Below are 13,013 nucleotides of genomic sequence, written 5' to 3' on the forward strand. Positions count from 1 at the left end.
CCACTGTCCAATTATGTGCTGAAGCCAGGGCTCTGAATGGACAGATTCAGTTCACAGAGGAAAAAAGTATATCATTTTAGTGCACAAACCAATTTTACATAAACACACTATCTTAAATCTTTGTATATAGTATATATATATATATTATATTATGTATTAAAAAAAAATATTTGTTCAGGTTCAGTAAATCTTAAATTTTGGGCACTGGCTGAATAGTAAAAAAAAATAACACTGATACGAAGGATAAACACTAAGCAGTTCCCTTGATGCGTCTCTCGGAGAGCGGGGAATGACGTGTCTCAAGAAGAGACCCATAGTAACACTATTTATACCCCCCCCCCCCCCCGCTAAGTGATTATTGAATATTTGAGTGTACCACTGGTGTGGGGGTGAAGTTTATCATCGTGTAATCCAGGATCACAAGACTAACTAAAAAAATAGAAGGTTTAACGATCAGTTTTCTATTGAAATTACACCCCCGTATACGCACAATTTTACAAGTGTAATAGGAGTAAGTTCCAATTGAATTTGTAGGTTTGATGCTTACGTAAAATATAAATGATATATTATTAAATATAAAAATAATAATTTTTAGAAGCAATATGAATTCGTCACTTGTCACATATTTACATTTATTGAAGTGTTATTGACTCTCAAAATACACTATATAAGTGCATATTAATATATTTTAACAATATTGTAATAAAAGTTTATCATCAAATGTTTGCATTTGTGTGCATATGCATAATTAGTCACATATTACTTATAAGTTATCAAATAATAAACTGGCCCTCGTCATATTATACGACTCACCATGAAGCCTGGGCAAATGCATTGTTGGATCGCAAAACATAATGATTGGAGATTTTTCACGGCCAGCAAGCAGATCCAAACCACTATGAAAGCTTGGGCTTTTGGGCAGAAACGGTACGCCGGATTGCAGGTTACCCGCCACCGCTGCAGCAGTGCCGTTGGCAGTTGTACTCAGCGAGAGCGTACGACCGCCCGCAGATTTGTTCACTACCATAATCACCGCGCCACAGGCTCTTAACCGTAACACCCATTTAAGATCATCTAGTTCTCGTTACCATAATATAATAACACAAACGTGAGCACCACCACAGCTAGCAGAAGACAATGGCATGCCACTTCAACGTTCGAATCGGGGTAGATAATGTTACTTAGACGTCAAAAACGATAATTCCATATATTTGGTTTTCGTTACCTTCCTAGCTAAATTCGATACGAAATAAATAAGAAAATGATTACTTAGTTTGAACGAAATTACTGTCTGTGTTCGATTGTAGAGTGTAAAAGATCAAACTACCTAAATATTATTTTGAATACTTAATAATCCGACATCTCGCGTGTTAAGAAAAAACACTACCTACGTAATTAGTTGTTGTGAACGAATACGCATGTTAACTTACACAGTTTCAGTTGCAATAACTCAATAATATTTCAAATATTAGACGATTAGCATTTGAATAATATCCTATTATGATTTATGAATATTCTATTTTTAACAAAGATATTTAAATTAGCAGACAATATAAATATATGTATAATGTGTTTATTAAATAAATACAGAAAACTTGGTGTATTTTTTGTTTTCACTCGAATTCCATAAATTATTTTCTTATTGAAAACATATGTTAGTTATCCAGAAGGTACCAAAAAAAAAACCAATAATTCGAACTAGATAATTTAATATCGTTAAAATAACAACCTTCAAGCTTCAGAGTATAAAAACAGGTACATAAAAAAATGGTTGCTAAATTTAAAAACATAATATAATGTATTTATGCATTAACAAAAAAGAAATAACATCATATAAAGTAAAAAGTCTAAACCACAAAAGAATTCCAATGGGAAAAAGAAAATATAAGTACAGAAAAATCGGTAAATTGCAGTTAATAACTACGGTTCTTATCGTAGGTGTTTTTATTATATTTTAAATTAAACCGTCCGTGACGAGGTGACCCCACCCTCGATCGACCTTTTGGCATTTACCAAACTCGAAATGGAATTAACCACGAACGTATACGAGTTGTCGGCGAAAATAACATCTACACGATTTCCGTGTGTTACCGTCAAAATATATATGACAATATCATATCATTGTAATAATATGAAGACTACGGGTACAACGTGTATGTTATTATATACATCGAATATTCAAATGCCGATTATATTTTTACGCGATTACAGCGGGAAACAAACGCGATAATAGCATTATGATTCATATTATTGTATACACTCTACAATCGACAGGTGACAATCAGACAATACCTATATTATATTATTATTATTATTACAATAATCTATGACGGAAATACGGAATCAAAAACCGTTCCGATGTGCGTTCCAAAATTTACAGCGCTAAGGTCTCTCAAACGGCGAGCAATAAGATATAATAATATCAATAATAATAATAATAATAATAATAATAATAATATTAGTATTATGTGCCAATGTCAGAATATTATGTACAGAAACCTCGCGAATGCGACGGCGACGACGACACGATTGCGCGCGCGCGCGTCCCGGGTGAGTGCGATATTATTGAATTTACTACAATTTTGTTTGTAGACGAATTACTACAACAATTGGCTTAACGCGGACGACAATTAATCGTGAATGCGTACCCGGATCGGCGACAACGATGACGACCAAAACTCAAAACATCAAATGTTGTCGAAACGGACGCGCGCGCACGTGCATGGCGTTTCGGCGACGGTGTTTCGCGGACTAGAGCGGCGTCTGTGAGCTTTTGGTTCACGGTGGATCGATGGTGGCGGCAAATAGGTGCGTGGGCGGAGCGGCGGGGTGGAAGTGATGGCTGGTAGAGTGGTAGGACGAGAAAGTGGTGGCCGGGATGAGCGCTGCCATGGGGTAACCAAGGAAACACACGTCGAACACCAGCCGCCGCAACGGCTGGCCGGAGTGCTGGACGGCTGTGCCAAACGCTAGCGGCGCCTAGACCGCCGCACGTAGCGACAAGCACGGCGCCCGGGTGCCGGTTGGCCAGATGTCGCTACTATTCCGCGCGGGGCACGTGTGTGCGGCCACCGGCGTAACAAGTGTTGGTAGTGTGCCTGACTTGCGTCGGGCCGGCCCGTTGGCGCCCGTCGAGAGTGCGAATTGCAATAATTTACAACAAATGAAGTGATGATAATATGACGGTAATAATTTCCATAGGCCGTATAGCACACAAAATACGAATGAAGGTCCAAATGTCCAATGTCGTGGTCTCGTGTGTGTGTGTGTATATATGAGTATAAATAGAAATTAATACGTATCCAAGTATACAAAAAAATATGTATGTACGATGTACCTATACATTATTTTCTAAACGAGTAGATCGGAGTAAGCTTTATGATTGGAGGGTGGTTTTACGAAATTTCAATGTTTATAGGAGTTACGAGTACCAATGTATACAATGTTACAATTTAAAAATTTTCATATCTAGCAAAAAAATTAATATATTGAGAGACAGCAAACACAAACGCACATATTATTACAATGTTCTTAACTTAGATGTCTGATAATAGGTCAATTAATTCTAATACTAAAGCTAACGACCCAAGGTTGATTCTGCTGAACGCTAATTTGCTATGTTGCACATGGGTCAAATTGAGAAAATGAATAGTGTGCTAAGTATTCACATTTTAAGTCTCAACAGACTTGAATATCAATACAATGTTTCTGATCATATTATGTTACCTATTTTAACTAATAACAATGTATCAATTATCAATAAATATCATTCTGTTTATGAGCATTAGCACTTTAAGTTCATATTACCTACAAAAAAATGAAAAAAAATGAATGAATTTCATCAATTATAATAATATAATATTGACTTATTTTGGATATATTTAGTGTGCAAAAATAGCTTTCAGTATTGTGAGTTAAAAACGTTTGCCATAAATCTAAAATTAAAAATATGTATTATAGATAGAATTTTTTCCAACAATGATCAACTAAAGATTATTTTTTAACCATAATATATACATTTTTGAAAATGTAATCATTGTTTCAATGCCAATGTCAAGGCAGTTATATTCAAAGATATGGCACAGACAGTCGCAGTGTTTATTTCAGGGGAGAGTGACCTGGAAAAAAATGTATACCACTCCAAAAATATATTTTTACTTCATTATTTACGTATGGCATTCCTACTTGAAAATATACACCCCCCCGGGGGGGGGGGGGGGGAAGAAGGTCTGAAATAAATACTGGGCACAGAGCTAAATTGATAATGTAAATATTTTTGATAAATTTACCCAAGGCGACTTTAATTACATCTAAACATATATGAATACAATTAAATTGTATGATAGATTTTTAAAAAAACTACTCAATCATCACAATTTTAAATAGAATAACAAATACCCATCAATATTTTACAAGTTACATCCATTGTTTATGAGCTAATATAATTAGTTTAATTAGGATCATTAGTGATTATTTAATCCTAGACGACTTAAATCATAGTTCACCAAATGTACCAGGTATATAATGTTTATAATTTAACCCCAAATCATACATATACTAATTCATAAAATTATAGAATAATGTAGTTAAGAAGTTACTTCAAACACCTATTTAGTTTGAGCCATACAATCTCCATTCAGAAATATTATTTATAAGCAAACATTTTTCAATACTACTCAAAAGATAATATAAAATTAAAAATTCATGTATGCAGTGTATGCTCAATTGTGTTATTCGTATGACATAGGATAGTTACAGTGTTTCTTCAATATTAACCTCACAGGATTATAAAAATATGTTTATTGTATCAAACAATCATTAAATATGGATAAATTCTACCAATATATTATAACACAGTATAATATTAATAAATGACACAACTTAGATCTGACCTACAGACCATATTAACCCTATTTTTATTTTGAAATATTCATTTTAATTTAAATAATAGTTAAAATAGTATTCAATGAGTTTTGCAACAAAAAATATTGAACTCGAAAAGTCAAATTTTGTTGCAAACAATGAATATAAAATGATAGCGTTTATGCATTGATGAGTGAGAGAATCCCCGTCACAAACAATTAATTTAAAAATTTAAAAAACATATATAAATATATGTGCATCTATAGAAAAATAAATTGTTAATAAATAGTACTATCACAATATATTCTAAAGGACTTTTACAACATTTAAACTATCTCCCAGAAAAAATGACCTATATGTATCATTTTCAGTTTTTATCTTATAATATTCAAACACTTAGAACATATGCATACCATTAAGTGATTGTAGAACTTGAAGTTCGCGATTGGTAGCTACAACATTGAAACGTGAAGAGTTTTGTCTTTTCTCTCTTTTAATTGTGATTGGTCCTAACTTAAGTTTGTTTATTTGTGTTGGTGGTGGACTAGGAGCAGTAGTCGAATGTCCAATAGAAGTGCCATCTTGTACCTATAATAATAGTTTAAAAAAAATGTATAATAAGAACATTGACAATAAATAGTGCTATTTAGACAAATATTAATGTATGAATACTAATTGCCAACCTGGAATTAATAATTATTTTTATAAATAAAACTAAAAGTTTCTAGTACATAATTGAAATATGTTTGCAACGAAATCAAGTGTAGAATAATGAATTTCAATTAGCTAATAAACAATTGTTTCTTGTATGTTTAAAAACAGTTCACATTAAATAAGATAAAAATATTACTATTTGTTGCTTAAAATCTCTTCTTCAACAGTTTTACTAATCTCAAGTCTGTCAATCACTAGGTACTTGGCTATTATGTACAAAATAAATTATCAATCAAATTTTTCCAATCACACAAATCAATACTTGAATAACTAATGGAACTTGCTCTACTATATTGGAGATTTTGAGACTATTTTGTCATATCATTGAGTAGATCACTATAATAGATATGTTCATAAGCGTGCGCAGAATTTCTGGCAGGGTAGTCATACATAATTACATACCACATTAAGACACACACACATATTATGTGTATATATATATATATATTCATATTCACACATAAGTTATAAGACCTAATTTGGAAGGGGTAACCTCATTAAACAACATTTACCATAGTAAAAAAGTGTTTTATGATTGACTATCAATTATCATGATAATAATACAGAATATTGAGGGGGGGGGGGAAAGTTCACAGAGTAGTCAAGTGCCTACCACGACTATCCCGTGCGCACGCTTATGGATGTGTTAAATTTGAATTCAATGATAAATCATTGTAAACTAACAACTAATCTAGGTAGGGCTGCTCATCAACATCTGTTTCTAAGGATATTTGAATATTTGATAATATTTATAATTTAAAGTATTATAACTTGGGTTACTATAAGTACCGGTTTGGAATATAGGAATATAGCGTCCCGTTATCCCGATAAACTGTTTTGGAATTACCAATTGTTCAGGAATCAAACTTCAATAATTGATGTTAACATTTGTCGTTTTATCTTTTACTAATGATTTCTTATAGAGAAACAATATTGTTTTGATAAATAATAAAATAATCCAGTAGATTTTTTGATTGACTAACTTGGTGATGACAATTGTTACTGAATGTTTGTTATTATCCTATACTTCCTTGACAATTTTTGCTATCAATTATTTTAAATTAATAATTTTGTTGGTCATTATGTGTGGTATTCTATAGTTATAATAAAATGTATGTTATAACTGATAGTTCAGGGAGGAGTGATACCATTTTTTCCATCAAAATAATACAAAAAATGTTTGTCCCAATTTAAGTAAAATAAAGTATGTCATTCCTAATTTAATATATATAACCTAGTCATTTATTTTTCTACAGTTAGTTGGAAGTATTAGACAAACCTAAAAACTAATAAGTATGTAAACCTATAAGAGATGAAGTCACAAATACACCGTCCAAACTTCTAAAATAAAATAAATTTAACCACAGAAATAACATGTACAAGGAGATTAACAAAGGAATAGCATCTAGTAACCAATGTTACTACCTACAGTATTATGAAACCCCTAAAATCAAAATTATGAAGACTCTTTTATCATTCACAGACTGTGTATGTATTGTATTTTAGATATTTTTTAACAACTGTAAGAACAACTTATGAGAAATTTTTAATTATATTTTTAAGCTTTATGAATTAGAAAATATTTTTTATCAACATACATTGAAAAAAAAACTAAAAAAAAAGTTGAAAATGTTAAATTTTTATAAATGCTCAAAAATAATTGAAATATTTTTGAAATTATATCATATGAAAATCATAATATTAAAATTTGGAAAAATTTCTATATTATAGGTTATGTTTTTGAATAAAAAAAAAAACAAAACTTTTTGCAAATGGTTGCTTAATATTATATTCTTCCGAGTATTCTTCATTTTTATTTTGTTCTTCCCAGTTAGTACTGGATATTTTTTAATTTTGCTCAATCCCCATACTCGAAGAAATATTCAGTCAGGAATCACCCATGAAGTGGAAAATAGAACTTAAGCAAACTTAATGCTTCCAAAACATAATGACTGATACATAAAAATACCATCATTGTAAAAGTGTAGAACCCAATACACAATACGTGATTAAAACTTTTAAGTATAATATAGATTTAAAAAAATTTTTGTAACAAATTATTATTGTAATTATTGTTTTCATAAAAATCTATCAACTATGTCTGCTGTCTATTATTTGATATAATTAATTATTTAAATATTTAAACTTTTATACTAGGTATACTAAGGTAATGAAGGTCAGAGCTTGTGCCCTTCAAATAAAAAAAAACTATATTGCCTATTTAAAAATAAAAATAATAATTATCAAAAATATAGGTCATATTTAAATTCTAAAATTAAAATTTGTATTTTAATCAAAATCCAAGAAAGTAGAAAAATTTTAAATTTTATAATGAACAAATTAAAGTAAAACAATCTACTTTAATACCTTAAGTCAATTATGATTAAGCAGTAATAAAACATGGTTGAATGATAATAATTTATGATAAATGACATATTTGAACTTGGTACTACACTTACATTTGCACTTTTAACAATTAATATCTTATCATAATATGTCTTATAATATTTTTGTTACTGTTTCATATCTTACTTATACAATATTTAATTAATATTGCTGTTGGTAACATTATGAAACAGCTAAAATATTATTAGTTATAATGATCAAAAAGAATTTTAAGTAACTTAAAATTCCATCTAAAATTCTAGTTTAGTCAACTTTTAACATAACCATGAAATTACCTACATATAATATTTGACCTATGGAATGTAGCATATAAAACAATTTAATATTTCTGATTTTTTTTCAATGATATTTTGCAATTAGAAAGTTACCAGAATTTTTTTAAGATATAATAATAAAAACTGAAAAATTGAGTTTATAACTTAACTATATTTAAACATTATTTAAAATTAATTAAACCAACACCTATTTTGTTTCTGTTAATTTTAGAATTAATTTTTTTTTTAGTAGCTAATAATATTGGTTGTTATAACTTGACTTCAAACTTTGATTGTTAATATAATATTATAATCTATTATAACAAATATGAAATATATATTTTTTTTAACTGTCAAAATTAATTCATAGACATACACACACACATACACATGTTACAAACATTCTGTTTTTTAGTCATCCTCCACTTATTTTGAGCCACTTCGACTATTGCAGATACTATGTCATAGCCAATAGATTAAAGATTTGATCATAATTGTAATTATTTAATTTTGGACATTAGGTACTTATTCTAAGATTGGAATTCTACAAAATTTCTGATCAATATTCATTTAATATATTTTTTGATTTACTTTGCATATTATATAAGAAGCAAAAGATTTCTAAAAAATGTCATGTTTAATTATTTTCTAAACAAATAATTAAGAATAGGTAATGCAACACTTCTAAGAAAATTAAAAAAAAATGCATAATTGAAAAGCATCACCTAGAAAAGATTTTTGAAATATGAAGTTGTTACTGAAGCTACAAAACAATTATTTATAAAACAATAAAGCCTAATCAATATATTCCATACTGTTTAGAATCTACATTTTTTATACAATGAAGTAGTATAATTTTAAATTTAGAAAAAAATTAGGTACATATTAAATTACCCAATCTTTTGCTGGATGATTAATTTTAAATAAGGCATTACTTTTTAATTATTACTATGAATTTAGAATGATAATTATTTCTTTGTTATACAAATTAAAAGTACAAATATTAAATTATTTATAATTTTCAAAAACTACTTCACATATTAACTGGCATTTTCATAAATCGGAACTCATATTGGTTTTGAATGAAATACATTTTTCAAGTCATTCTGACTTATCATGTGGATTATAGAGGACTTAAGACTACTTAAACACACTTGAAACATTAAAACATATTCTCAGAATAATATGCAATAAGCCAATACAATTTATAGACAATATGCCACATACTATAATATTTAACGTTTTATAATTTGTTTCAACCTATTTTGTATGCTATATAAGAAATAAGAATCTTAGATAATTACTCTCCGGTTATTAAGAGTACCCAGTAAATTTTAGTATACCAATCAGAACTTTTATTTTATTATTTATCATAAATTCATAGAAAAGTTACGTCATAGCCATAATAATTTTATTGGTGACACTGGTGGTGAAATATTTTTTATATTTTATTTAAGAAATAAGTAGGTAGTTAACACAACTTACATCATCTCCGGACATTTCTACTCCTGATCCATTTTTTACCTCAATATTTTTGGACTTGGAAATGTCCTAGAATATAACAAATTATTAAAATAACATGAAATACATTTTTTTTTTGCTCATCTATAAAATAAATAATGTACCATCACACAAACAACATAATCATGCATATCTACCATAAATATACAAGTTGAGGACGAGATTCAATTGTGATTGACTCAAACAACTTCATGAATAGTCATACATTTTTTTTATGTATTTTTTTTTAAATCATGGTTTCATGATTTTAGTATTACCTATCTTAATATTGTTACCTTTTTAAAGTTAGGTATATAAATTTTAATTAAAAATATAAAACAATTATTGTATCTATTTTGTTATTTTGAATATACACATACATTATAACATGAATAATATTGGTATAATAGTCAGATGTACCTAATAAAATTTATCCACTTATCTATTTATTATTCTCATAAACAAAATAGTATAAACTTGCTTGTCATAGTTAATTTCAAAAATTGTACAGGAAATATTGCATGTAAGTATATTAAATCAGTCTTTAGATTTAAATGTTGTGAAATCAAAATGTGTTAGAATAAGTATCTAAAAATATGCAGTCATCAGTTTAACAAATATACAATTTTGTAAAATATACCTACATAGGTATTATTAGGAATTAAAACCTGATACTTTTATTAGTGTCCATATATATATATATATAATAACAATCAAACCTATGAAATAACATAAATGAGTAGAAATTGAGGGGAAATATGCATGAAAAATCATGCAGTAAAAAATCATTAGGATATAGAAATAGGTACATAGGTGATAGGCCAAAACAAATATAAGTTGAGCAATCGTTTACCTTGTCTTTTTTCAATAATATCCTATTTGGCATTTTCAATTCGTTCACAATGTCATAAACGTTCTGAAACACAAAACAATTATATTTACGTATATTTTAAGAAATTTGTAAACTCAAAACTCAAAACGTATTAAACTTTCCCACGAAACTCGGTACTTTTTCGTTTTTTTTATTGTCAACACAATGAACTGCGTAACAGTTTGTTAAGTGGAGAAGGAAACCTTTCGGTTATCTGTCTAACAAACGTATACAACATCAGTTCATTTTTGATAGGCATATTGCCATATTATACGATATGCGTACAGTGTAAATACTAAATTGCGTATTGGATTTGGATTCAAGAATTTAAGATTAAGAAATAACTCTTAAGATACTTGAATATTATATCATTATATTTATATGATCATAAATTGTGCTAATTAGTTTGTTGTCTGTTTGAGGCATTGCGTTGAAGTACTGTACCTACTTGTTTTCTGTGTTCTGTTGTAGTTGTTACTTGTCTTGTACAGTTGTATTCTTGTCAAAGAATAATAAACTCATAAATAATATGATGGATGATAATCAGATAATATTATAATATGATTATTATAATTTTAGATTCTGAGCGGAGCGAGGAAGCTATTGTTTTTATAATGGTGTTTATTTTTTTAAGAGTTTTTGACGTTGTAAAAGCGTTTCAACAGTTATTACTTATTATGAAATAATTATTTTTTAATTGAATCACTTTAATAGACTAGTCTATCAACACAATATCACTACGTAATGCATGCCTATATTCCATGCTGTAAACATAATAGCAATAATAATAATAACATAATACCAAATACTATAAATGATCATTTATAGTATTTGATAATACCTACTGTAATATTAGCCATTTTATAATATAATCCATATTTTCTTATTAGATATTCTTATTATTCTCTCTTTATTCTATATTGTACTAAATTGTCATATATTCTTTAAAATATGTCATATTATGTCGGTGGTTTAAATAATAATTAATATTAAATATGTATTAGATTCTGAGCGGAGCGAGGAAGCTATTTGTTTTACAATGGTGTTTATTTATTTATTTATTTTTTATATCCTGTATACAAAATTTCTACCAGAAGGAGTGCTTCGATTTCAACATATAGTACCTTATCTTTTCGCAAATTGGATCAAGATGGTACTTTAGGCAGGCCATTTTTCGATTTTCTCAATAGTTATTTAATGCCACATTGCCACGAGAAAAACCACCAAAAAATTACGAAAAACGCTAAAAATGGGGTTTTAATTTCTAACGCTTTGTTTATCACCATAGAAATGAATAAAAAATTATAATATTATAATATTAATTCAACTTACAAGATAAAATAAATAATAACAATATAAAATATCCAGACTAACAAACCGTCTCCGTTCAGAATCGTTTTTCGTATACAAAAATATTATATCATTGAATTCAAATTTAATACCTACAATCCATTATACAATGACCCACTTGTAATCTACTGTACAGCAGAGCGACATCGACTTACCTACCTGTTTTTTTAAATATTTTTTCCATAATTGCTGAATGAAATTTCAAATGTTTTTAATTTCATCTATAATTCTTTACTCCAACCCTGAGTATTGTAAATTTGATTTGTACGCTATAATCGGTACTCGGAAAAAATTCCCCAAAGCAAATACTTACCTATATTTAATTGTATATCTTAGAATACTCGCTTTAAAATTATAAATATATATAATAAAAACCTATTAAATTACTTAGATAATAAATAATAATCTTAGCTTTAAAGTTTATGAGTTCAATTTACTCAAAGTTTTAAACTTACGTCATCTACTGAGAGTAAAATGTTTCGTTTTTTTAAATAAGAATAGTCTGAGCGGAGCGAGGAAGCTTTTTACAATGGTGTTTATTTTTTTATTGATTAATTTTTTTTTTTATATCCTGCATACAAAATTTCAACTAGAAAGAGTGCTTCTATTTCAACATAAAGTACATTATATTTTAGAAAATTGGATCAAGATGGTACTTCAGAGAGGTCCTTACTCCTTTTTCGATTTTCTCAATAGTTATTTAATTCCACGGGAAAAACCAACGACAAATTAAAAAATCCGCAAAAATGGGATTTTAATTTCTAACGTTTTTTTTTATTACAATAGAAACAAATAAAAAAAAGCAGGTAAGTGGATGTCGCTCTGCTGTACAGTAGTTTACAAGTGGTTCATTGTATAATGGGTTGTATTAGACTTGAATTCAATGATAAAATATCATTGTATTTGTATAAGAAAAACGATTCTGAGCAGAGACGGTTTGTCAGTCTGGATATTTTATATTGTTATTATTTATTTTATCATGTAAGTTGAATTAATATTATAATATTATAATTTTTATTCGTTTCTATGGTGATAAACTAAAGCGTTGGAAATTA

At 28.4% G+C, this 13,013-nt stretch overlaps 1 protein-coding gene and 1 long non-coding RNA gene across 2 annotated transcripts; both read right to left on the reverse strand.

Annotated features, from left to right (window-relative positions):
• Positions 1–332: 332 nt before the first annotated feature.
• Positions 333–2,489, reverse strand: LOC115033896. The gene is made up of 2 exons (XR_003839245.1): positions 2,319–2,489; positions 333–1,233 (listed from the first exon to the last, which is right to left on the reverse strand). It is a non-coding gene; the product is annotated as an uncharacterized LOC115033896 (long non-coding RNA).
• Positions 2,490–5,276: 2,787 nt separating this feature from the next.
• On the reverse strand, positions 5,277–10,875 carry LOC107882589 (serine/threonine-protein phosphatase 2A 56 kDa regulatory subunit delta isoform; the record flags this gene model as incomplete). Its single annotated transcript, XM_029488685.1, is given in 3 exon segments — positions 5,277–5,451; positions 9,723–9,788; positions 10,591–10,875. Coding segments are annotated over 3 exon segments (274 nt in total), but the record flags the coding sequence as incomplete, so codon positions are not given.
• Positions 10,876–13,013: the final 2,138 nt, after the last annotated feature.

Source organism: Acyrthosiphon pisum, chromosome A1 (assembly GCF_005508785.2).
Source record: "Acyrthosiphon pisum isolate AL4f chromosome A1, pea_aphid_22Mar2018_4r6ur, whole genome shotgun sequence".
Classification (NCBI taxonomy): Eukaryota; Metazoa; Arthropoda; class Insecta; order Hemiptera; family Aphididae; genus Acyrthosiphon; species Acyrthosiphon pisum.